Consider the following 27,601-nt stretch of genomic DNA (forward strand, 5'->3'; position numbering starts at 1 on the left):
TGAGGTGCCCAAATGACAGTGCTGCCGAGTTTCTCGCCAGAGTCTGAAAAAGCAAATTCACATGATTCATAGGTCCCCTTTCCCTTTACGAGGTACATTAGTGGAGATTTGTGGAACAGAAAACAGAGACCCACGGACAGCGGAAAGGCAGGCTTCTGCATTCCACGGAGCTGAGCCCGTGACGTGTGCTTATGCTTTGGCAATCACTTACCCAGCTGGAAACAAAAGTTTGGCCCATGTTCTGTCAAATTAGCACCTTAGAGTATGAGTCTTTTGGAGCCACGAACTGGGAAAATGGAGACTGATCTAGATCCTTTTATAGTATTGTTCGTTAATTTAAGTCAGGCTGGTGGACAGGCGAGCAAGTAGAATCATTTCATTCATTCATTTGATCGTATTCATTAAGCACTTACTGTGTGCAGAGCACCGTACTAAGCACTTGAACTATTTATGATTTATAAAAATGGGGTGAAGGTCAATTAATGCCTATCAAACAATGATGGCCATTGTTGATTGATTCAAATTTCCTATTTAAATGTAGTAAACATGCTCAATTAGTGATCAGGTGCCAGAATACTGCATCTAATCTAGCGTATGAATAATTGAAATATTTTTCAGCCATAAATCCTGGAGGAATTATGCTTTCACTGTATATATTATATCTAAGGAGAGAGGGAAAGAGAGAATAGGAAGGCAAGCACAGAAAAAGAGGGAGAAAGAAATGGGGACAGAGAGAATGGAACAGAAAGTGAGAGAGAAAAATGAGACCGAAAGAGAGGGTGAGTGCTGTCCTCCTTATTTGAATGTGATGCTGCCGACAAAGAGATCCTATCCAATTTTGTGGGTACGATTGGCAAGACCACACTTTATTCCAGGCCGTGTTTGTGCCAAGATCATTCTCTATGGTCCTGGTACATTTTTCCCCTTGCAGTAGTTTTGGGCATCTGCCTTTAGAATCTGCCCCTTGGTATTGTGATCTCCCTGATTAAGACAAGCAAACTTTCCCTAATAGCTGCTTGTCAAGCTGGTATTTCTGCCTAGCCTCCTAAGAGGTCTTTCTCACTGCCCCAGTGTTTGAGAATCATACATCTCACACGTCATTATGCCTTTAAATTATTTGTTTTGCCCTTGCTACTTTCATACATCCTGTTTCAGTTCACCTTCCAGCAGCTGCAGTCATCCAGTTTCCCTTACGTATGTTCTATCTAGGGAAGCTGTGTTGTGAGGAAGCATTGCTTCAATGCCGGTAAACTGACCCCATCTCAGGACCTAATTTTTGGTGACCCTATAAGGCTGTGTTATCTTGAGTCTAGCTCATAGGTGAAGCTGGTGAAACTGGTACAGGAAATGCATGTGCTAAATCAGGTCTTGCAAGCAGAAAAATGAGATTGAATGGTAATATCACCATCTGACCCTTAGTTTGGTGCCCTGCTGTCTCCCACACTGTCAGTTTCCCAAAAGATATGTCTTTCTGATTTTCTATCCTTTCGCATATCTTCAGTTTATTAGACCAGATTTGCCTAGGACACTGAATTTAGAGACAACCTTTAATTATCTGTGAGAAGCAGCATGGCATAGTGAAAAGATCACAGGGCCTGGGTATCAAAGGCACTGGTTTCTAATCCCAGCTCTGCCATTTACCTGCTGTGTGACTTTCAACAGGTCACTCACCTTATCTGTGTCTCGGATTCCTCAACTGTAAAATGGGGATTAAGTACTTCTTTTCCCTGTCTTTTAGACTGTGACCTCTTTGTGGACAGAAACTGTATCCAGCCTGATTATCTTTGTCAGGCCTCACCTGTGTGTCCTTTTTAACCAATAATAATTCCAATAAAAAATTCTGTGGTATAACACTAAGACCTGTGAATTGATCTAGGACAGCAGTTAATCTATTTTTTTTTTCAGTCCTGGGCCCTGCATATGTCTAGGCCACGTTTGTTTTATATTCCTTAACTCCCATCTTTAGTTCCTCTCTGTGTCATTAAGAAACCAGCATTACCAGAGAATTGTGATGGGAAATGGGGACATGCCAGTAATCAATTTAACATGGGGCCAAGCTTGCAAGGCGGGTAAACCTTTTCCTCGTCTTCTGAAGGGCTCTCAGTTTGTTGGAAAAAACCCCAGCAGTGACAGAGCCTCTGTGAACTATGGGCAAGGAATGTGTCTGTTTATTGTTGTATTGTACTCTCTCTCCAAAGCGCTTAGTAGAGTGCTTTGCACACAGAATGTGCTCAATAAATATGACTGACTGACCACTCCAGCCCTGTGGATTTGGAGAGGAAAGTTGTGTTTTCAGAACAAAGGCCAAGCGTTACCTCAGAGTGGAGCTTGTGAATTCACTCAGGGACTCTGACTGGCTTCAGGGTGAAATCCCAGTGCCCAAGAGCGAAGGGAGCCCCAGAATCCCAAACCACACACAGTATTTTCCCCTGTAGGAACAGAGTGGAATGGAGCTCCTGAAACCCCTGTTCATAGTATGTAGAAGATGTTCACAGCTGGCACTCAGAGGAAGTGTCAACTGTAGCCAGCAAACCCCTAGACTAGGAAAAGAAAAGGGGAGGGAAGCGGTTCCTTAAAGAGTTGCTCTGCCACTTCAGAGAGTCCGAGTTCCAAGTTCCTACGCTGAGTCTCGAGGACCAGCGTTCCTGAGGCATACAGCCTGCCCTCTCTCCAACCCTGACACCCAACCCAGACTCTCCCCTAGAAGTTGTCCTTCCTAGGACCTTTGTGCAAGGGGAAAAAGCACTAGTCTCATTACACATAGTCCTAACCTACTCATATAGCCCATGAAAAGAAAGAAAACAAAAGAAAAGAAAACCTTTTGTTCTGTTTCACCCTGACTTGATCCCTTTATTCATCTCCTGTCCCAGTCCCACAATACTTATGTGCTATATCTGTGATTTATGTATTTCTATTAATATCTGTCTCCCTCTCTAGACCATAAGCTCACTGTGGACAGGGAATTTGGTCTGTTTATTGTTAGAGTGTACTTACTCTCCCAAGTGCTTAGTACAATGCTCTGCACACAGTAAGCGCTCAAATACGATTGACTGACTGACTTAGCCTCAGAATGGCCTACACATTCATTCATTCAGTTGTATTTATTGAACACTTATTGTGTGTAAAGCACTGTACTAAGTGCTTGGGAGAGTACACTATAATAACAATCAGACACATTCTGTGCCTTGCAGAGCTGAATGTGTTCTTGCTACTCCGATTTGCGTTTTGGGACCTGTTTTTATGTGACTACTTTTGAATGTCCTGTTTGCTCACTGACTTTTCTCTGTACCTCAAAATAAAAACTCAAGCTCCCAGACTCCTCAGTGAATGGGAGCTGTTTCCCATTGACGTGAGCTTTAGTAACTCTTTAGGCAGACACATACTGGGCCCACTGCAACTGTTGCAAGAGTCCACATTTTCCATCCTAGGGTGTCTTGGTAAATGACAAGAATGTGGAATCTGGGCCAGCTGGGCAGGGTGGTTGTTTCAGATTTCCCTTTAAGTGGCTTTCTTCCCTAGGTGTGAATGGTTTGCAGATGAACAAGAGAAGAAACGAATAGTCTTCATCTTTTCTTTCTCTTTAAAGATCCTACATGACGAGTGAAAAAGCAGTCGCAGCAAAGAACGAAGAGGAAGATGTCTTCATTCCTGGCCAGCTGCAGGAAACGCTTCAAGAACTAGAGGAACTAGGTGAGAAAGCCTTAGCCCAGAGCAAAATGAATTCTTTCTTTGGTGTAGTGTAAAGCCTTTGTCTTAAGTTTTAGTTTGTTTTAATGGTACTTGTTAAGTGCTTACTGTGCCAGGCACTGTACTAAGTGCTGGAGTAGATACAGGATAATCAGGTTGGAACCAGTTCATATCCCTCATGGGACTCAAAGTCTTAATCCCCATTATACAGATGAGATAACTGAGGCACAGAAAAGTTAAATGACTTGACCAAGGTCACACAGCAGACAAGTGGCAGAGCTGTGGTTAGAACTCAGGTCCTCTGACTCCCAGGCCCGTGCTCTGTCCACTAGGCCATGCTGTTTCTTGGCTAATCTCTCACTGGTCACTGACCCTTTGAAGTGCTGGAAAAACACTAGCTTTTGGTTCTGTGGTAATTCAGATTTGCGGTCCAAATTGATATTTGTCAAAAAAAGATTGTAAATGAGGTAAAAGGTAAATGCTGAATTTTCTATCTGGGACACAGAGGTGTTGTGCTGAGGATAGTGGTTATTTATTGACTGAGCCAACTGAAGCCTTCCTGATGGGTCCTCATGGCTTTGGGCAGTTCCAGACAATAGGCCTCGTTAACCTAGACTATGAGAGTCAGCCAAATTGAGGAGCTGGCCCTTCAAAGCGCTCCAGAGGATGGAGCTCGGGTGTACAACTGGATGGGGAAGAATCAAAGGAAATGAAGAAGTGACTAAAGATGGAGATGGACAGTCAAAACCAGTACAGTGAATAGCGCACCTCTCCCTTCCTTTCTGGTGCCTTGGCTCATTTGCTCAGGAGACCAGAGGCCTTTAAGACTTCATCATGGTGTGAGTAGAGCATGGGCCTGGGAGTCAGAAGGTCTTGGGTTCTATTCCTGGCTCCACCACTTGTCTGCTTTTTGGTCTTTGGCAAGTCACTTCTCTGTGCCTCAGTGACCTCATGTGTAAAATGGGGATTGACACTGTGAGACCCACAAGGGACAGGGATGGTGTCCAACCCAATTTGCTTATGTCCACCCCCTGCGCTTAGTACAGTGCCTGGCACATAGTAAGCACTTAAATCCCACAGTTATTCTCCATGGATTTATGTAGCTTTTGTGCTGCAATCTGTTTGCCAGTGGGTCAGGTCAGTGAGAGCTCCCCAGGGCAGCTTAACCAATCTCTGCCAAACCCAATATTGCAATGCTAAGGTTCAGCAGAGGATAGGTTTCAGACCCTTGAGTCCCAAATAGATTACAATTAGTTCTAGCTCCACACAGTGATGGTATCCCCTGCATAACCTCTAAGAGCTCTGTACCAGGAACTCTGGGCAGTAGGGAGGAGGGTTTCCCCAGTAACCATTCCCAACCAACCAATCAGTGGCATTTATTGAGCACTTACCAGCTGCAGAGCACTGTACTAAGCCCATGGGAGAGTACAATGAGCTTTCAGTCTAGAGGGAAAGCTTCTCAGGTAAGCAGGGAACATGCCTGCCAACTGTGTTATATTTTTCCCTTCCCAGTGATTAGTACTGTGCTCTGCACTGTAAATGCTTAATACATATGATTGATTGATTAACTGATTGATTCCCAGTGCTCTCCTTATCTGCCTGCAGGGCTCTGCAATAGGCAGCCTGCAGCCCCTGCTGTATGGACACCCTACAGATATAAGACTTTCCCTCTAGGTCTGCTTTGTGTTGAGCTGGAAGCCACAGGACCTGGGTTCTAATCCCAGCTCCCCAACATGTCTGCTGTGTGACCTTAGGCAAGTCATTTCATGTCTCTGGGCCTCAATTACCTCATCTGTAAATTGTGGATTAAGAAACCCCCACATAGGACATAGACTATGTCCAACCTGATTAGCTTGTATGTTCCCTAGTGTGTAGTACAGTGCCTGGCACCAAGTCAGTGCTTAATAAATACAATTGGAAAATTAAAAAAGGGAGCATAGTTCCTCCACAGACTTGAGAGTGACTCTGGAATCTCCACACCCCAGAATATCCAAACGGCAGTCGCTGCCTTCTGAATTTGGAGTGGTCCCAGTGTTGCATGATTTTCTTTCCTGAATCAAGGAAAGTAGGAGGTGGAAGAGATTTGGACATTGAACGAACCACATGCCAGGTAGTAACACCCATTCCGTTCTCTCTGTTGAAATTTCCCTTTGGATCTGTGTTTCCAGATTTCCATCTTTCCATTTCCAATCCCATGCATCTCCCCAGTCTTTCCGTCAGCACCTTAAAGCAGCCAAAGCTGAAAGCTTCCCCGACCCAATGCAGACCTTTAGCAACCTATCAATAGTATTTACTGAGTTCATACTGTATGAGTGCACTGTACAAGATGCAACAGAAACAGAAAACCTGGTCTCTGCCCCCTATAGGCATCCAGTCTAACTGGGTAGTTAATGTCTTTACAACTAATGGGAACAGAAGGAAAAACAAGGATGTAACAGGTAGCATTACCCATATGTCAGGATGAAATGGCTAAATTAACAATTCATTGTACAGAAGTGCTGAGGGTGGGTATAGCTTACTAAGCTCTATGGATGGCTGTTGGGAATTTCAGGGGGAGAAGCAGGAAGGATTTTAGGAGGACTTTGCAGATGTAGGAGGTGTTGTGAACTGGCATATTTAAATGGGGAGGGAGCTCCATAATAGTAATAATTGTGGTATTTGCAAAGCACTTACTATGTGCCAGGCACTGTTCTAAGTACTAGGGTAGATACAAGATAATTGGGTTGGGCAATGTCCCTGTCCCACATAGGGCTCCTAGTCTTAATCCCCATTTTACAGGTGAGGTAACTGAGGCACAGAGGAGCTAAGTGACTTGCCCAAGGTCACACAGCAGACAAGGGGAAGAGGTGGGATTAGAACCCAGATCCTTTGGACTCCCAGGCCCATGCTCTGTCCTCTAGGCCACGCTGCTTCTCTTGTACAGGATCATGGCAGTGGGGGAGTCAAGAGGGATTTACAGTTAGAATATAAGCTTGGAACTAACCAAGAATAAGAGCTGAAGAGGAGTAGGTGAAGAAGGTCGATGAAGTTATGATGTAGAAAGTTGGTGGAGAGTCTCAAAGGCCAGTGGTAAGGAGTTTCTGCTTGATGCAGAAAGAAGTGGGTTACCATTGAAGGGTTTTGAGGAGTTGAGAGATGTATGCTGAATGACATTTTTAAGATGATTTGGGCAGCAGTGTGTAATAAGAGCAGAAGAGAGACTGGAGCCAGGGAGACCAGAGAGGAGGCTAATAAGGAAAGAGCATGAAGCTTGATAGTGTCTGTTTTGGTCGAGGAGAAGTAGAGCTGTGTGACAGAAGAACTGGCAGGTTAGCAGTTGGTTGAATGTGTGCTCTCCAAGGGAATGAAGTGGCAGTGACAACCTCAAGGCTGTGGATTGTGGGAATGGGGAGAATGATGGTATTATTTACAGCATTAGGAGAGGTGGAGGAGTGGGTTGGGGAGGGAAGATGAGAAGTTTTTAGGCAAGTTGTTTGAAATGCAGGTGAAACACCCAAGAGGCAATGATTCACAGTATCTGGGGAGAGGTTGGAGTGAGAGAGGTAGAATTGGGAGTCATTTGCCTAGAGGTGGTAACTGAAGCTCCTCAAGGAGCCAAGTGTAAAGCAACAAGAGAAGAAGCAGTGTGACTTAGTGGAAAGATCACCGGCCTGTGAGACGGGGACCTGGGTTCTAATCCTGGCTCCGCCACTTGTCAGCTGCATAACCTTGGGAAAGTCACTTAATTTCTCTGTGCCAGTTACCTCATCTGTAAAATGGGGATTACTGTGATCCCCATGTGGGTCAGGGACTGTGTCCAACCTCATTAGCTTGTATTTACTCCAGTGCCTGTCACATAATAAGTGCTTAATAAATACCATAAAAAATCTGTAAAATGAAGATTAAATACCTATTCGCCCTCCTAATTAGACTGTGATCCCCATGTGGGATAGGGACTGTGTCTGACCTGATTGTCTTGTATTTATCTCAGCGCTTAGTACAGTTCTTGGTACATATTGTATTCTTAACAAATGCTATAATTATTATTTATTATTATCATCATTACCCAAAACAGAGAAAGATTACTGGAAAGGCACCTGTTTTTCCAGTCTCCCCTCATATTCCCTAAAGAAGTCTGTTCTTTCTGCGTAGCCAGGGAGAACAGAATAGCTACCAGTTCTCATAAAGCATTCCAAGTGGAGAAAAGAACAGAAGAAAGCAGTTTTCTGGTGTTCGCCTTTCGATATATAATGACGGTATTTGTAAGTGCTTACTATGTTGCGAGCAATGCAGATTGGACACAGTCTGACAGTTCATGAATTACAATAATTGTGATATTAAGCAATTACTACGTGTCAGATACTTCTAAGCTCTGGGGTAGGCACAAGTTAATCAAGGTGGATACATTTGAGAGAGAACAAATGTTTCATTCTCATTTTATAGACCTCACAACAGCATGAAGGGTGTGGACACTTGGAATTGTTGATCACCAAATCCTACACTATCAGATTAACAGGCACCCACCCAGGTGGAAGGTTCAAGATGAAATGAAACCCTTCGCAAAGCAATTTAAAAGCATATGGAAGTTATTACTATGAGAAGATGACAGGCTGTAAAACAGCAATAGCTCCAAGAGAAGTTGTGGGTAAATTCTTGGCCCATAATGGGTTACTGAGTGGAAAATTAGGGATGAAGAGGGGGAAATAAGGGATATTAGATGGTTCATCCCTAAAATTAGCCTCACTGTCTGGAGGACAAGCATCATGCCGTTTATCCTGTTGTCCCAGTCTGAGACAGTGCTAGGCTGGATGTATCATTGAGCAGGGAATGTGCCCATATTTTCACACACCAAAATGAGCCATCCTTGGTTTGCACATTTCATCCTCCAGATTTTTGATATTTCTTAAGAATTTACTATGTGCCAGACACTGTAATAAGCATGAAGATAGATAAAAGATTATCAGTTTGGACACAGTCCGTGTCCCACATGGTGCTCACATTCTTAACCCCCACTTTACAGAGAGGTAACTGAGGTACGGAGAAGTTTCAATGACTTGCCCAAGGTCACACAACAGACAAATGCTGTGCTTAGGGAAGCAGTGTGGCCTAGTGGATAGAGCACAGATCTAAGAGTCAGGAGGACATGGGTTCTAATGCCAGCACTTATCTATTATGTGACCTTGTGCAAGTTACTTTAGCTTCTCTGTGCCTCAGTTACCTCATCTGTAAAATGGGGATTAAAACTGTGAGCACCATGTGGCACAAGGACCATGTCCAACCTGATTAGCTTGTATCTAACCCAGTGCTTAGTACAGTGCCTAATTTTAATAGCCAATTACCTTACTTTGAAGCATCAAACAATTCTTCCATAAGTAAGAGTAAGTAAGAGTAAGGTTCGGAGTGTGTGGAGAATCCGAACTAAAATGGATATAAATATCTTATGCACAAGTAAACAAAGGAATCTTCCACAGAGTGCATTACAAAATAATTGGCTGAGAACTGCAGAGGGGGTGCCAAATTGTGAACCATTTTTGTTTATGGTTGGGTTTTTTTCAGATGTGGAAGATAATTATGAAACAGATATCAACTCCAAATCTAGTTCCATAAATGGTGATTCCAGTTCCCATGGACCAAGTGCCTTGGTTAGTGAAAAAGCAATTCCAGGAACAACAGAAAAGGAGCTTTCAAGGACGAATACTTCCAACCTCAAAGGAAATGGAGAGAGAGCCCCATTCCATGTTAGAGAGAGGTCAAGAGAAGTCTCCACTGATGAAGTGCAGGCTGGGGAGCTCCCCAATAAAAATAACAATGCAGGTTCCTTCGGAATGGAAAAGGTGGCCGGCAAAACAACTCACGTGCCTACGAATGTCACACGTCAACCATCATCTGAGAAGGCAGTCAGCCGTTTGCTTGTTAAAAAGAGGGAGGACGTATTTCAATCTTACATTTTTTCTTACGAATTAAGTAAAGAAAAGAACCGGGCACCACCAGATTATTATAAAAGCGACGCTGATGAATGGAAATCTGGGGTGACTCCTTCCACCTTCAAGACTCAGACCGATGCTCTGAAGGAGAAAGCAAATCAGGATCACAAACCAAACGGCAGTAGATTGTCCCAGAAGAACAAGACGATGACTTTGGAGACTAAGGCAGAGATAACTTCCCACAAGGAAGAGGAAAGCACCTCTCCAACCACGTGGCATCACCGAGGGTACAATCCAAAGGCAGGCTATGAATCGAAATCCGGCCTCACCACCTATAAAATTGTTCCTCCGAAACCTGAAATGAAATGTTACGACAGAGAAGTCTCCCTGTCCACTGGTGCCATTAAAATTGATGACCTGGGCAACCTGGTGAGCTCAAACACTGTTGGGTTGAAGAGTTCCTTCAGGTCTTCTGTCTCTGAAACTGAGAGCCAACCAATTGGAAAACTAAAGGAATTCTGGAGATGCAACTCCCTGGAAAACCAATCTGGGGTGTCCTCGGAAACTCTCGCAAAAAAGCCCGCAGCTTCTAAAGTGAATCTCACAGAAACAGAATTCAAAATCGAATCTGGGTTCTCAGAGCCCAAATTACAGCCATCCCAGCAAACTGCTCACAAAGGAGGTGAAAGGCATATGGAACTTGAAAAAACCAAACCACCCACCCCAGTCTCACTGACTCAGGCCAAAGTGCCAGGAACCTCAGCAGCTAAAACAACAGAATTCAGCTTTCTAAAGCCCCAGAGGAGAACATCAAGCCAGTATGTAGCCTCTGCTATCACAAGGTGCATAGAACCTTCAAAGATTAAGACTGAATCCACAGGAAGGCATGATAATGAAAGCAGTATCGAACATGGAAAGCCAAAGCCGGCCTTAGAACCTGAGACTAAGAAGGATGTTGTGGGATCCAAAGAGAGTCCCCCAGATACGCAGCCACTCAGCAAGGAACAGTCTCCCTCAGATTGTCATATTGGCAATTGGAAAGAATCAAACAGAGTTACAGGGAGTCCGCAGCCTCGATCAGGAAACCATGGAGCCAATGCCAAGTCACAAACTCGAGACGATACTGCCTACTTGTATGGACAGAGCATAGGTGCCACACTAGCAAAATCCTTTCCAAGGGGTAATTCCTTTGTTGAAGAAGATTACGGAAGACGTGTGGGAAACAAAAAGACAGATTTTGTCTGTAACCAAAAATGTGAGAAATTGAACAGTAGAAATCTACCCCCAGCCCCTCACTCACCAAACTTCCAAGTGGAGAGTGGAGCGGTTTCAAATTCTGGGAAGATGGCTCCTGTCAGCAGCGAGCCTGCTGTCTCTTTGAAACAGTCATCTGCACCAGGTGCTGCTGGGCCAAACAGCCTCGGTGTCATGAAAGTGGAGGAGAAACTGGATGCCTCATCTGCAGATACATTGACTGAGTCAGAGATTCCTCTATCGACCAGCATATTTGGGCCCAAGAAAAAATTCAAGCCCATCATACAGAAACCAGCACCAAAAGATACATCACTTCATAGTGCTTTGATGGAAGCCATTCAGTCTGGAGGAGGAAAAGATAAACTTCGAAAGGTAAAGCAGGCATTTGATTTACATTCCCTGAGGTTTGGGATTTGATACTGTTCCAGTAAATTTGGAAACTGCTGTTAACATTGTTGCAGTGTACTCGATGAACAATTTACCACCAACTAGTCAACTATCCCTAGTAATGGGTGGCAAAGGTTGTGTGGATAAAAGTCTCTTTTAGATATTCTTTTCAATAGCCTCTTGCTGACAGAGGAAATTTGACAGAAATACATTCCGTCTCCTCTTCATACAGGGGGAAGGGGGGGAAGGGGGAGGAAGGAGACAGGAGAGAGAGAAAGGACAAACTGTCCTTTGTGTTTGAAGATGACACAATGGTGAGGTTTTATCCCTGCATGCAGTGTGGTCAAAAGACAAATTCACGTGACCAGTCATCCCTTCCACACTGGGTACACATCCAGCTAGCCCTTTGCCATACTACTCCTGCTCCTTTTTTACACTGCCTGATGCAATTTTCATTTCTTCCTCTTCCTCTCATGACCCTTCTGAACCGCCCGTTCTAAAACCCAGCACTCTCCCAGTCACTCTCCATGCCTAAGATATTTCCTTTCATAGTCAACAATATTTTTCGAGCCCCTGATGTGTGCAGAGTACTGTACCCTGAGTGTTTAGGAGAGTTGCTTTGGTCCCCTAATTAAATGCCCCATACAGCAGCTGCTTGAGGGTCCTGCTTTCATCCATTCACCTCAAACTTCCCACTCAGTAATAGTGATAATAATTATGGCATTTGTTAAGCTCTTTTTGTGTGTCAAGCACTGTTCTAACATCTGGGGAAGATACAAGGTAATTAGGTTGGACAAAGTCCCTGTCCCACATAGGGTTCCGGGTCTAAGTAGGAGGGAGAACAGGGGTTGAATATTCCCCTTTTTACAGCTGAAGAAACTGAGGCTCAGAGAAATTAAATGACTTGCCCAAGGTTACATATCAAGGAAGTGGCAAAGCCGGGTACAGAACCCAGATTCCTTGACTTCCAAGTCCATAATTTTACCACCAGGCCATCAGGCTTCATGCCCAGTGTGGACAATGAGTGTTCTTAAGTCCTGATAGACTAGTTGAGTTCCAGGCCTCCTTGTTTGTGATCCTCCTTGCTAGTTAATGTTTTTTATGGCATGTGACAGATTCTGGTGGATTCAGGTCTCCCAGCCAATTCAGGTCTCCCAGCCATAGAGGAGGCCTATGAATTTTGGCTTGGTTTAAAGTTCGTTGTTACATTGGCACTAACCTGATGTTGTTGTATTCCGTTTTCTATTTCTTTGTCTATTACTGGATAGTGCATTTTTGGTTTGTGTACCAGAATGTGGTGGGAGCATTCAGGTCTTTGTTGATGATAAAAATCTGCTGTTTGAGGGAAATTCCTGAACACAAACTGGTCATAATTTTGGTTTACTTGAGGCTTGGTGTCAGTCCTTAATGCCTGGCTGATTCTGCAATGCTAGTAATAGTTATTTGCATCTCAGAGAACACATATCATTGAAGTTTAAGACAGCAGTATATATTACATACTTTTTTGTATATCTCAGCATATAACAGCACTTTTTTGGTAATTTGATCCATCAATAGTATTTATTGAGTGCTTACTATATGCAGAGCACTGTACTAAGTGCTTGGGAGAACACAATACAACAGGATTAGCAGACCTGTTCCCTACCCATAACAGTGGTGGATTAAAAGGCTGTCAGTGTTACTAACATTCTCTGGACGAGAAAGAGTTTCCTAAGGACCAAGAATTAAAAGAGAATTCTAACACCAGGTCTAAGAACCCTGGTTGTGTCATTAAACATGACCATGTAGGCAATCACAATAATCTTGAATACGATTATCAGCAGGTGGGAGGAAGAGGAGAAGCCAAGGCCCCAAGAAGTCCACATAGAAAAGCATGTCATCCACATTACATACTGAGAAGCAGCCTGGCTTAGTGGAAAAGGCATGGGTTCTAATTCCAGCTCCTCCAAGTACTTGCTGCCAGACTTTTGGCAAATCACTTAACTTCTCTGTGCCTCACTTCCCTCTAGAGATTCAATTCCTGTTCTCCCTCCTACTTAGACTGGGAGCCCCGTGTGAGATCCGCTTATCTTGTACCCCAGCGCTTAGTACAGTGCTTGACATACAGTAAGCACTTAAATACCACAATTATTATTATTGCAAAAGAGTATCATCAAAAACTAGCTATATTAGGAGAAAACCTAATATTAGGATCACTTGATATTCTCTGCCCAAATATTGTTTTTGTACATTGTAAGATGAAGAATGTGACTATATTGAAGGAGAGTAAAGCACCTAAATCTTAAGCATCCAATTTTATTTAGGAACAGGTTGGTAGAGCATGATTCAGTATCTGCACTTGAAACTTGCAGGAAATATCAAATGTATTTGAGAAAACAGTGACAATGTTATCTATGATCTCTATTGAGTGACTTTTTTTCCTTTTCTTGAAGAGGGGAACAGTCCTAACCCCTGGGTAAAGTTTATTTTGCTGGCTCCTCTGCTTCCCGCTCTCTGACAGTAAGGTTCCTTCAAGGCTCAGTTCTATTCTATATCTACAGACACTCCCTTAGAGAACTCATTCACTCCCACAGCTTCAACTACCACCTCTATGCAAGTGATTCCCAAAGCTACATCTCCAGCCCCGACCTCTCTCCTTCCCTTCTTTTTTGCATTTTCTTCTGCCTTCAGGGCATTTGTATCTCAAACTAAACCTGCCCAAAACTGAACTCCTTATCTTCTCACCCAAACCCTGTCCTCCCCTTGTCTTTCCCCTCATTATAGTCCCTCACTGCCCTCTCTATCCCACAAATCCATAACCTTGGCGTTGTCCTCGACACACCTCTCACATTCCACCCACATATTCAACCTGTCACTAAATCATGTCGATTCTACCTTCACAACCCTGCTAAAATCCGCTGTTTCCTCTCCATCGAAACTGCTACTGTGCTGATCCCACCCTCACTACTGCATCTATCTCCTCACTGACCTCCCAGCCTCTTGCCTCTCCCCACTCTAGTCCAAACTTCACTCTGCCGCACAGATCATTTTTCAATAAAAATGTTGAATACATGTCTCCCTACTCCTCAAGAACCTCCAGTAGTTGCCCATCGAGCTCCACATCAAACAGAAACTGCTTATCATCAGCCCTGTAAGGCCCTCAATCAGCTCACCCCATCCTACCTCACCCATCCACACACTCTGCTCCTATAACATCACCTTGCTCACCGTGCCCCAGTCTCATCTATCTTTCCGCCAAACCCTTTCCCAAGTCCTCCTTATGCCTGGAACTCCGTCCTCCTCCATTAATGCGAGACCACCACTCTCTGCAGCTTCAAAACATTATTAAGATCACATCTCCTCCAAGAGGTCTTCCCCAGTTAAGCCCTGTTTTCCCAGCTTGCTCTTGGATATGTGACCTGAGCATTTGATATTTGCCCCACCACCTGCCCCACAGCACTTACAGACATATCTTTAAATAATATACTATAAATTATTTATATTAATGTCTGTCTCCCCCTCTAGACTGTAAGCTTGTTATGGGCAGGGAACATACCTGCTAATTCTGTTATGCTATCCTAAGCACGTAGTACCGTGCTCTGCACCTAGTAAATGCTCAATAAATACCATTGATGATGAAATACCTTTGATAAAGGTTGTTCCAACTGTATTCATATTCCAGACTGCAGAACCTATCCCAGATGGAAGTCTGAAGAAGCCCTTTTACCTTGAGCCCGAAAGCGAAAGATCAGCCTTACTAGCAGCAATCAGGGGACACAGCGGAGCCTCTAGGCTGAAAAAGGTATGAGCGATCAATAGCCTTCTTCCTCCTCCAGCAGGGGCATCCAGAGTGTTTCAGTAAGGACCGCATGAGCAGAAATCTGCCTGCAGATTGCAGGAATTTTTTATTAATAGTATAACAATAGAACAATAATGGCATTTGTTAAGTGCTTACTATGTGTCAAGCACTCCTCTAAGCTCTGGGATAGATACAAGCTAATTGGGTTGTCCCACATGGGGCTCACAGTCTTAAAACCCATTTTACAGCTGAGATAACCAAGGGACAGAGAAGTTCAGTGACTTCCCCAAGGACAGATAACAGACAAGTGGCACAGCCAGGATTAGAACCCAGGTACTGCTGACTCCCAGGCCCATGTTCTATCCACTAGGCCATGCTGAGGTGATGAAGTGTTACCTGCTAGCGACTCAAAAATATGGACTTTTCTAGCAATAAAAAAAGAGTTAAAAAACTTTATAAGTACCAAAGTGGAGCTTCAGAGTTTGAGAGTTGCAGAAGCATTTCCAAAGCGTCAAGCTGGCCTGCCACTCTTTGTGGGAGATGGTGATCTCCTCCCTCTAGACTGTAAGCTCATTGTGGGCAGGGAATATGTCTGTTTCTTGTTCTGTTGTATGCTCCCAAGTGCTTAGTACAGTGCTCTGCACACATTAAGCACCCAGTAAATACAATTGAATGAAATACAGAGCAGTTCGACTTTATGCACATGTGTGTAGTACTGAGCTGGGTAAATCTTCAACGTTCCTAATGGTTTCCCCCATTTTATAGTTCATCACAATTTCTCTGTCACCAGGCCAGGCCAAGCCAAAAGAAGAAATCAGTAATGGAAGGAGGCTCATTTGAGCTTGAAAAAGAAAAAACCTGGCCCACCACTGACTTTCTTGGGCATATCACTTAATGTCTTTATCAGGAGTTTCCATAATTATAAAATCCAAAATTGTAAACCCACAGAGAAATGAGGCTAAGGGAGATAACATCTGTGCAGCACTATAGACTCTTTCCCTTCAAATACACACATAAATTCAGGGAATCTCATTGACGTGCAAAATCCAGCAGGATTTAAACTTGCCAGCCCTAAAGAGTGGTGGTTGCTTTATGTACCTATCCTTGTACTCAGCTGTTTCCCATGTCTGTCTTCCCCAATAGATTTCAGTTCCTTGAAAGAAGGAATCGTGTCTACCAATTCTGTTGTATTGTACTTTTCCAAGCACTTAGCACAGTGCTTTGCACACAAAGTGCTCAGTGCTGAGCAAGTGCTCAGTGAATATAATTGATTGACTGATCTAGCCAAGAATACAGAGTAGTAAAATGCACAAGTTTCAGGACAATCTAATAATGTATCTTTCTAGTTACATTATACCTGTGGTAAACTAACTGTCCTTGAGGACCAAGAAGGATTGCAGGATCGTGGCGTTCACGGTAAATAAAGATTGCCTTTCTGAGATGAAGCTGTTGCCAAAAACCTTAATCAGTGTAGTTGAATGATGTGAGAGAGTAGTAATAGATGTTTCAACCGATGAATAAACAATATGTTTCTTTTGCCACTGAAACATTTGAACCTCAAGGGTATAATGGCTATCAAATAATTATTTCGGATCCCATTTTATATGTTTCCAATTTGCTTGATAGGTATCTTCTTCGGCCTCAGAGGAGCTTCAGAATTTGAGAAATGCAGAGTTTCCCGGGCCAACAAGGGATGATTTTCCAAAAGAAGGTCACCATCCCCCTGCACAGCCTGCGAAACCCCCACCTTCATCACCTCCTCTTCCTTCCGCTGAGTCCACGATATCCAAGGCAGCTCCCAAATCCTCCCCCAGGAATTCAGGCAACCCCATGGATGCCAGGCAGGCCTTGCTGAACGCTATCCGCTCTGGCTCTGGGGCAGCCCGATTGAAAAAGGTAAATGGTGGTTTTTGTTAAGTGCTTATGATGTGCCACGCACTGTACTAAGCACTGGAGTGGATACAAGCAAATTGAGGTGGACATAGTTCCTGTCCCAGGTGGGGCTCACAGCCTCAATCCCCATTTTATAGACGAGGGAGTTGAGGTGTCAGAATTAGAACCCGTGTCCTTCTGACTCCCAATAGATTTTATACTGATAAATCAATAGATTTGAGGTGAGCCAGAAGGGACCTTTCAGGCCAGGGAACTCTCCTTTGAATATAAGCTCTTTGTGGGCAGTGAAGGTGAACTGTGCACTTATGGTAATAATAACAATAATAATGAGTTATTGTGGTACTCAGTAACCATATGGGCCAAGTGCAGAGAAGCAGCAATGGCCTAGTGGAAAGAGCACAGGTTCAGGAGTTAGAAGCCCTGGGTTCTAATTCTGGCTCTGCCAATTGTTTGCTGTGTGACTTTGGGCAAGTCACTTAACTTCTCCTTATCTCAGTTCTCCCTTCTACTTAGACTGTGAGCCTCATGTGGGACAGGGGCTGTATCCAACCTAATTCATTTTTATCTACGCCAGCACTTAGAACAGTATTTGATACATACTAAATGCTTAAATACCATAAAAAAGTACTGAATTAAGTGCCAGGAAACCTTCTTAAGAGAAGGTTTCTAGAAAATTCTAGCACTGAAATCTAGAACGTTCCAGATTCTCCTATCCAGAGATGGATTTGGGAAGAGGTAAGTGAGAACTCCCTCTCAATTCTCAGAAGTGCCCTGTTATTTTCTCCTCCCTGTCCCTTAGAGCCCGAGGCTCTGGCTCCAACATGGGAGAGGGATCCAGGACAGAGAAGGAAAGCCACCTAGATTTTTCCCTCCTCGCATCTGTGAGAAGAGCATGGAAAATGCCAGAAAGTGCTCCTGTTTAAAGGCATCAGCTCCAGGCTCAAGTCAGGAAGGGTCAGGCTGAGGGGATTTCATAGACTCAGATGTTATTAAAGGGATTTAGAGCCCAAATATATGGAGTATTTTTTTCTATTTCACTATGGAGGTGGGAAAATTAAGGTGACAGGGTTCATCCCATCAGTCTTTCTTCTGAAGTAACCTAGGACAGGAGTCTGGGAAGGAATAATAATAAGTGTGTTATTTATTAAGTGCTTACTATGTGCCAAGCACTGCTCTTAGCACTGGGGTAGATGCAAGATAATCAAACTTAGCGAAGATCTTAATGGGACAGGGTCTTGAAAACAGGGGCATGCAGCAGGAAGAACAGGTGGAAGGAGGCAATAAAGGGATAAGAAAACAAAGCAGCTGAGAGAAATGGGCTGTTGGCCCATTCCCCCCAGCATCCCTGACCCTGAAAGCATCCAGTGAGGAGATGATCTGTAATGTGGATCAGAGTGGTGGTGAACCAGGGCTGAATCAGGATGCAGAGAGAGGGGCCAGGTAGGGAGCTGAGAAGGAAATGATTTGCTCCAAGGAGCAAGCCTGGAAAGTTACCTGGGCCGTAACATTTTAAACTGGTTGGAAAAGAGGAGCACGGCCCAGTAGAAAGAGCAGAGGCCTACGCGTCAAAGATCCTGGGTTCAATCCCAGCTCCACCATTTTTCTGCTGTGGGACCTTGGGCAAGTTACTTCACTTCTCTGTGCCTCAGTTTCCCCATCTGTAAAATGGGATTTAAGATTGTGATCCCCTTGTGAGACATGGACTGTACCTACCCCAGTGCTTAGTACAGTGTCTGGCACCTAGTAAACACTTAACAAATATGATAAAAAGAGAGAAAATCTGGAGGAGGAAGATAGGATTACGTGTTTTTGTTTTACACATTCAAGTTACAAGGCCTGCAAATGACCATGAATAAACCCAAGATTAGGCTGAGCTCTGGCTCAGTCTAAAGTTCTCCCTAAAAGTCCTTGTGCAGATGCCTTTACCTTTCCATGTGCTGATTGGTTTGCAGATTTCCAAACTCACAAGTAGGGTCATGAGGCAGCTACAAGCTTGGAGTTTTCACAGGGCTGCTGGCAACCGTACTGTGTCTTGGTTCATCTGAAAGCCCCATAATTCTGCTCTCTCTGCTTCTGTTCACCACTGGAGTCCTGGACATAATAATAAGAATATCGGTTGTTGGCATTTGTTAATACAGGGGTTGGCACATAATATGCTTTTAAGTACTGTATGAACTAAATACCAGATAATCAGGCAGGGTGCAAGTCCCTGTACCACGTGAGGTTCACAGTCTAAGTAGGAGGAAGAACTGGCATTGAAATCTCTATTTTATAGGTGAGAAATCTGAGGCCCAGACAAGTTAAGTGACTCAGGCCTTGGTTACACAGCAGGCAAGTGGTAGAGCCAGAGTAAAGAATCCAGGTCCTCTGTCTCCCAGCCCCATGCTCTTTCTCCTAGGTTTGCTGGAGAATAAGGGAGCTAATGATCCAGGAAAAACACTGGCCCCAAAAGTCTGCTCTATTTTTAGTAGAGAAACTTTACCCTCTGGATGAAGACAATGGAGAGTGCTGACGACCCCCATTTTGAGGCATTCTCTGAATCTGGACATGGAGGGTTTAGCTAAGTCCATTCACCACAATGCTTAAGACATTTTTCCTGAGGTGCAGTTTTATTGCGACAGCATGCAAAAACCTCTCCTGAGGTAACTACAATCCAGACAAAAATGGGGAACCCTAGAAGTCTCTACCGCAACCCTCATGGGATGGTTTTTCCATCACAGCTGCCACGCTATAATGGTTGAGATAAACTGTCCAGAGGCAAATGAATGTTGAGGGATTATCACCGGAACTGAACTTCAAACCTCTTGGGGTTGGCAGACAATCATTAGTACAGGTCCTTTCCCTGGATGTGCAGTCCCTAGCAACAAAGACAATAAATGCAGAGACCCACATGGCTTAACCCTGAGAAACGGTTCTTTGACTCTAGCCACCCTGCTCAAAGAGCACATGTGCTGTTGCCAAGTGTAAGACCCAAGGTTTATAACAAACGGAGATTCTTACCCCAGGCTTGTGATGTCAAAGCCTCATGTGCATTTTGTCAGCTGCAGTTCCTTCCTGCAGCAGACCTGGAAAATTGATCCACAGAGCACTGTGTACCCCGGTCCCAGAGAGACCACACCTTGCTGGGCGTTTGGAGTTGCTATGACTACTGTTTTCAGAGAGAAAGCAGAAAAAAAAAAATCTCATTTTAGAACCCAGGGTAACACTGAGACCAAACAGAAAACTAGCCAAGATGACAGCGAATAGAGATGGCTTTTTTCCCCTTTCCTTTTTTGGAAATGGATTTCTCAGATCCAGTGGCCTGTACTCCATCCTAATAGTTCTCAACCTCTCCGCTACCTTCCAGACTGTGGCCCACCCCCTTCTCTTGGAAACATTGTAAGTGCTCAATAAATACCATTGTTAGATTGATACCTCTAGGGTAAGAGAAACCACTCCTTGGTGTTACCCACACCTCGGCTCTCAGATGCATGTGGCAGGTGTCACTCAGCAGCAATTCTTCTGAAAGCAGGTGGAGGGGCAAGGTTTGGGCTGAGAAACAGGGCCAAGGGCCGGTTATTGATCTCCCCTCTGTGCCCCAAGAGGCCATCCTGTAAGCTGCCAGAGGCCTTGGCTTTGTTCAGTGTTTTAGTGGGCCTAATCCTGCCCAGGGCAGGCTTTTAAAGATATCGATTTTTTCAATAAACCAAAAAAGAGTTTTGTAATCGTGCCTCAGCATTTGGTGAAACTGGCAAATAAAATTCAAATCATTTTAATGCAGAGAAGTGAGTCTGCTTTTTCAGGCTGTGCAACATCTTTGGAACTAAGGCCAAGTGATCATAAGACCTAAAAAATGAATTGCTTAGGTCTTACTCCATTATGGTCAATGAAACAATGGTATTTATTGAGCACTTACTTTGTGCAGAGCACTGTACTAAGTGCTTGGGAAAATACAACGGAGTTGGTAGACAATTCCTGCCAACAAGGAACTTACAGTTTAGTGCTCCTCCCATCCATGAATGTATCCAAATTCCCTTTGAACGTGCTTAGAGTTTTATACGATTGAGTGAATGAATCCACCTCCTGTGGTTGTAAGTCGATATTTTTGCCCCTGGTTTGTTGGCAAACAGATCTTTGTTTGTTTGGAAATTATCCCCTTCAAGCTTCATTAAGGGTCCTCTTTATCCAAGTGTTGTGGGCTTTGGTGAATAGCAGCATGGTCTGTGGGAAAGAGCAAGGACCTGGGAGTCAGAGGACCTGGGTTCTAATTCTGACTCTGCTAAATGCCTGCTGTGTGTCCTTAAGCAAGTCACTTCACTTTTCTGGGCCTCAGTTCTCCTGTTCTCCTTTCTACTTAGACTGTGAGCCCCATCTGGTACAGACACTATGTCTAGCCTAACTTGTACCTACTCGCCTGTGCTTAGCCTAATTTGTACCTCCCCCAGCACATAGAACAGGGTTTGACACACAATAAGCGCTTAATAGATACCATAAAAAAGCAGCACTTGCATGTACCTCCTGCTCACACTCTTTTGGGTATTTTATACTACAGTTATGTCCCATATCTCAACCCTTGTCTTTCCAGACTGAAGGGCCCTGATCTTTTCAGTCTGACCTAAGGCAGCTTTCTCCACCCCCTCCAAAAACATTGATCAATTTTCCATCGTCCTGCACAGGCTTCTACAATTACACCTGCTACTCACAGCTCCTTGTGGACATTTTTAAAGATTAGAATGCTTTGTTTTGACACCTCCTTCATAGCAGCAGCCTTAGAAATGTGTTAACTCATTTGACCACAACCATAATGATAGCCAGAACTGTGTCCCAGAGTCCTTACAGTGTGAAGCCACCAGGAAAAGGGGCTCAGAATTATTCTTTCCAACTGGACTAAAGAAAGAAGTAATTTTGGCAGTGTGGGAGAGTGAAAAGTCTATGGGAATATGACAGGAGGCCTTAATTATGCCCCTAGTCTACTGCAAGACTTTGAACAGATCATTTAAACTGTCTCAGTTTTCCCGTCTGTAAAATGGAGTTAAAATCCCTGCTCTCCCTCACTCCAAGCTTCTTGTTCATTCAGCCATATTTATTGAGCGCTTAGTGTGTGCAGAGCACTATACTAAGCGATTTGTGAGACAGGGATTAGGTCCAATCTTAGAATTTTGCATCCACCCCAGCTTTTACAACAGCACTTGTTCCATAATAAGTCCTTAGCAAATGCTGCACTATTTTTTATAATTAGGAGCTTATTTGAGGATAGACCTAGTTGTGAGTCTCTCCCTAACAAACCAATTAGGACTTGGGAATAATTGCTTTGAGTTTGTCTTCTACCCAATTAATTTTCATCACCCTACGTAAGCACCTTGTTCCCATATGTCATTTTGTTCCAGAATGGGTGAATGCAAAGCCTCCTATTCTAATTTAACAAAAACATGAATTTTCTGAGACGCAGGCAGTTTTCATATTCTAATGATGATATGTGGTCATTATTAAACCATTGATGTAATAAAATTCTCTGAATTTGTAAGCTGCATTGGTATCAACCCTGGAAGCCCTGTTTTCTGCAAGTTTAGAAAGATAACACATCGGTTACCAAATGGGCCTTGGAAATTTAAAGAAAGAAACCAGTGCCTTTCGAACAGGGAAACCTATCTGCTCACTTCCTGTGGGGCAGGGCCTTACCTGAGCCATGCTCAACAATAGAAGGTCAGAGGGCGGCCACCAACCACGAGATCTTGTAACAGTCATACCGTCAGCTTCGACACCATAGTTGCTCATTGCAACATAGTTTCACGAAGTAGAACCTGTAAGGAAAATGGATAACTGCAGGATCTCTTTCCAGAGAGCTCCCGTGAGGTCAGCTAAAGGGAGAGGAACATAAACAAGGACAATAAACAGGAGGACCATCTTGCAAAACACAAACTTAAGCTGAGGCAGAGTTGGGCAGAGCAACTGGGCCCACAAAAATCAAGCAAGGGGTGGCTTACCGGGGAATGGGTAATCAGTTTCACATCTGTCTTTTTATCCAAACTCAGACACCTGGATAAAATGCCCCTATAGCATCACGTTGGATTTCCTTCAGGTCTCTCTGTTCAACTTCCTGAAGATGGCCACTTAAAAACCTGGACTAAGCACCGAAAGAAAATTATAATCAATTTCAGACATGCCAAAATTATGAAATTTCTTACACACCATCTGAGAGACAGGGGTCCATGGCTAGCTCCTACCTGTGTATTCCCTCCCAGCACTTAGTATGGTGTTCTGCACACAGTAAGCACTTAGTAAATCATATTACTATTACTAATATTACCCAGATAGATAACATCTATCCAAAAACAAAGTCTTCAGCTAAATTTGCCATGCCTATTGTGAATAATTTCTGTGGTCACTGATTATTTTGTTGAACAGCATTCTCCCTGCATCAAAATCCTTCTAGCACTCCTACCTTACCAATAGGCTAAATGTCAGTTCTGGGTTTGGGGCAGATGGGCCTCTCATGCTAATTCCTTAGCAATAAAGGACATGGTATCTTACATCTGGGCTCCTTGAGGATTCCCCAAGATCATTCCTTCTATCAGTTCAGTCTTGCAGGGCCAGGGTCAGTACTCCCCAAAACACCAAGGAGGAGACAGTCAGTTGCCAATGGATTCAATTGCAGTGGGGTCTCCAGACCTAAATGACTTGTCCTAATAATGAAATGGAAATGAGTGGACAGTCAACCAACTGTACAGGTGGGGATGACTTTACCGCCTATCAGTCTATCAGACTTTCATTCAATGATTTATTGAGCACTGAACTTGGCAGGGAGAGAGAAAGGTAAGAAAGAAAGGCTTTTTTTCCCTATATGTTGTATCTTTACCTCTAGTGGGCTTGGGAGACATTATCTGAGTAATCTTCTCTGCTGCAGAGATTAAAGCTTCCATTTTACAGGTGGGGAAACTGGGTCCCTGAGAATGTAAGCATCTTGCCCAAGGTCACCGACCCAGCCTGGGACCAGACATCTTCTGGAGTGCCTGACAACTGTTGAAAATGCAGTATTAGATACACTATCCAGTCATAGGCATCTGGATTTTGCAAACACAGATGACTCTTTTCCCACCTCAGGACTTTAGCTGATGCAAACCTCAAATATGTAAATATTACTTGGCCTTGTCTGTTTGCCCTTTAAAAAATGATTGAACAAATGATGCTGTAACTGTAAAACATCTCAGGGCTCAAGAGGCACAAATCATACAGAATAAACAAACACTTCTTCCATAAACAAGCATATGTCTTTACTGGAGTGAGGGAGGGGGAGAGCAGGGACATCCCTATTTATGGTATCTTGGTAACCATGAGTTAGGCCAGGATATAAAAATAAACCAAATAAAATGATATCACCTGAAGGAATTGTGTTTTTTATGGCCTAAAATACCTGTGTATACATATGCATAGACACACACACACATTAGTTTACCAATACATATGTCTGTCAAGTAGATGTCTAGGAAGGCTGTCCACAAGTGGAGTGGCAGTGAGGCCACTTTGTAATTTTGATGTCCAACAGACTGATTTCACATTTGAGGTAACTGGCAGACTTTAATCAAGAATGCCCCTCATTTCCCAGAGACCCTTATGGGCTGAGCCCTTCCTTTTTGCATGTGTATTTCCTGGTAGTGTCTGTTCAGGAAGGTGTGTCTGGCTGGCTGCATAGTAAGGGCCAGGCAGTTTGAGTTGCTTTTCACAGCAAGCTGTGGTCGCCAGTACCCAGTTTTTACACCTCTGAAGCGGCATACTAAGGCCCAAAGACGCAATACCTTTTACTCTCCCAAGAGCATAGTACAGTGCTGTGTGTGTAGTAAACCCTCAGGTAAATACCACGCTCCTTGCCTGTTTATATCCTCCACGGTGTGAGGTGATTTGCAACATTGCTTTAACTTCATTCATTCAATCATATTTATTGAGCCCTTACTGCATGCAGAGCACTGCACTAAGAGCTTGAAGGAGTACAATATAACAATAAACAGACACATTCCCTGCCCAATCTTCCCAAAACTTCATTGTAGGGGTTTCTGACTTTCAATATGATGTGACAAGTGGCCTATATGTAGAAGTTGCTGATGGAATTGCTCAAGAAACAACATGTTGCCTTGTCTGGTTGGCCTCCCTGCCAGTTAAAGGGATTGGACATCACACCTGCTGCGTAGATGCTTAGTTTGGGCTTAACCTTGGCCTCTCACGTTGCCACATTCCATCTGTTACTCTCCCACAGAGTGCACAAGCTTTTTTGCTTTCATTTACTTCCTTCCCCTTCATCTATCTGTGCATCTTTAGACAATGTACTTGCCTAAGTAACAGAATTTAGTGACGTCATTCAGATCTTTATAAATAATGATCAGATTTACAAATTACTAGTCCTAGTCCAACAAGGATTTAGGCTGCTGTTTTCAAGTCAGATCAGCTAAAACTTGTCACTAAGCAATATCTTTGGTCAGGTGTTTGTACTACAGTACGGGGTGACATAAGAAAGAGACAGAGAAACAACATCCGCCAACACTATTCCACCTCCCTGAATCTCCCAAAAACCCAAATACACTAACCTGACCTTCCTTGGGATGGACGGTGGCAGAAAATTCATGTCGATCCTTATGGGATTGAAAAATTGGGTGATGCTAAGTCTATCAGTGTCACTCAAACTGGCCATTCAAAGCGTAGTTCAGGAGAGTTCCACGTGCCTGAAAAAGAAGCCCAGAGTACACAACCAATGATGATTTTCGATTAACATGATGCGGGTGGCTATTCAAAGCATTAAGGTCAGTGACTTGAGCTTTAAATACCTCTTGAACGCATGCCTTTTTCTCCACTACAGGTCCCGCTGCCTGTTTGAATCGGGACCAGAGGAAGCTAACCGTGTACACATCTATGATCATCATTCAAATCCTTGAAGTGGCAAAGACCGTCAGGAATCGGTATTACTTTTTTGTCTACGGGCCAAAGTCTGCTGTATTTCATTTTGTGTATGTTCCTAAAGAATGATTCAAAGGGAAAAGATCTTGTCATTCTCTTGCCCAGCCTGTGTGCCAAGAAAATGTGTTTTGCCTCTCAATACTTAAAGTTGCCAATAAACTCTTCTTGTTGGCAGGCTAACAAGCATATAAACACTGTGTAGCCCAGGCCTGAATTGTTGTTATGGGCAAAATTGAGAAGCGTTTGGTTCCCTATCCATCAAAGACCTAGAAGCCTTCTACCATGTGCAGCTGTTGAAAATGCTTCCCTGGCTTGAAATCTTTAAGTTTAAGAAAACAGCTAGTGACAAATAAAAAGGAATGTGTCTGATGTGAAGTAGACTTACCTGGATTGGCAGCAAGGATGAGAAAGTGCAATTATTTCTCAAAGCCTCAATTGCCATAGTCTACTAGTGCTGTCAAATTCTTGACCTAGCCATCTGTTTGGGCACTGACTCATGGAGTTTCATGTATCAGAAACTGCTCATGGTTTTTATTTATTGCCATCAAATGATGCTTTATCAAGTACTGACATAGATAGCACAGCATTAGGTGCTATAAAATAGTGGTTTTCTAGCCCCCAAATCCCCACAAAATGAGAAACCCCATAATGTCCAAATGGCGGCTTGCCCCTTCAGAACCTGGTATGAATTGGGATATGATGTGTATGGGGATAATATATCAGAGGACAGTACACTGAACCCAAATCCTCTCTCTTGAAAACTGTTAAGCCAGGAAAGGGGAAACCTCAGTGTGTCCCAGAGAGGCAGAGTACATCTCCAAAATCTGCTTAGTGGTTGGGAGGTTGGAGTGCAATCTTGTCCTGTCAGCCTACCCTCCATTAGCTCATTGGGAGAACTATCCTTGGTTTGTAAATTTTCATGAAGCACACTGCTTTGTATAAGCCAGTATTTATAACAAAGATAAACTACTTTTGTAGTGTTCCTCTATTTATCTTCTAAGTATTTTGTTCAGTTAACTGAAAAGAGATGACTCACCATCAAGATGATTTCTCTTCTTATTCCTCCATTCTGCAATGTAACAAAGGAAATGGAAATTTGTATATTTCAATGCTTATATAATCAGTTAACTTTTGTGCACCGTTCAGATTGGCAACAGGCTATTCATGGCCTGAATTCAAACTGTTTCTACATCAAGTTGCTAACTTCCACATGTGGAGAGCATTCATCCGATCACACCTAACTCCAACTGTCTATATCTGTTTGTTAGTGCCACAAGTAAATAAAATTGAATTTCTATTAAATTTTGGTGTGAAATTTGGTGAGCCAAAGCCTTTTTCTTTTGGGCAGTTTTGGTGCCAAGATTCACATTCTCTAAGCATGGAAGTGGACAAGGACCTGCCTGGGTCCCTTTAAGCCCTGGAATTGGTGAGAGGCAAGGCTCAGACAGTGGACTGGCTGTTCTGGTTAGTGACAGCAGTTGGATTGGTCACAGTGGAAGGTCCAGTAGGTCAGAGGGAGAAGAGGTCTCTTGCCCCTCAGCTTCAGCGGTTTCTGTGGCAGGGACTTGCAGTCATCTGCTATAGAAGCCGGAGCAGCTCTAGACAGCACCCCCATCCTTTCTGTCTCACAAGCCCACAATCTTGGCATTACCTTTGGCTCCTCTCTCTCATTCAGCCCACATATTCAATCTTATCACTAAATCCTGATTCGACCATTTACACATTGCTAAAATTTGCCCTTTCCTCTCCATCCAAACTGCTACCACATTAATCCAAG

The 27,601-nt window shown here is 43.6% G+C and overlaps 1 protein-coding gene across 5 annotated transcripts in view; it reads left to right on the forward strand.

The window, feature by feature from the left end:
• COBL (cordon-bleu WH2 repeat protein) overlaps positions 1 to 27,139 on the forward strand; it is a 236,994-nt gene extending 209,855 nt beyond the window's left edge. For all 5 annotated transcript variants that reach the window (XM_038760048.1, XM_038760052.1, XM_038760050.1 and 2 more), the window contains 5 exons: positions 3,587 to 3,690; positions 9,223 to 11,216; positions 14,893 to 15,012; positions 16,636 to 16,905; positions 25,727 to 27,139. In XM_038760048.1, the coding sequence (XP_038615976.1) occupies positions 3,587 to 3,690; positions 9,223 to 11,216; positions 14,893 to 15,012; positions 16,636 to 16,905; positions 25,727 to 25,744 (2,506 nt within the window). In that variant the 3' untranslated portion in view covers positions 25,745 to 27,139. The remainder of the gene's footprint in view (positions 1 to 3,586; positions 3,691 to 9,222; positions 11,217 to 14,892; positions 15,013 to 16,635; positions 16,906 to 25,726) is intronic.
• Positions 27,140 to 27,601: the final 462 nt, after the last annotated feature.

This window comes from Tachyglossus aculeatus, chromosome 18 (genome assembly GCF_015852505.1).
Source record: "Tachyglossus aculeatus isolate mTacAcu1 chromosome 18, mTacAcu1.pri, whole genome shotgun sequence".
Taxonomy (NCBI): Eukaryota; Metazoa; Chordata; class Mammalia; order Monotremata; family Tachyglossidae; genus Tachyglossus; species Tachyglossus aculeatus.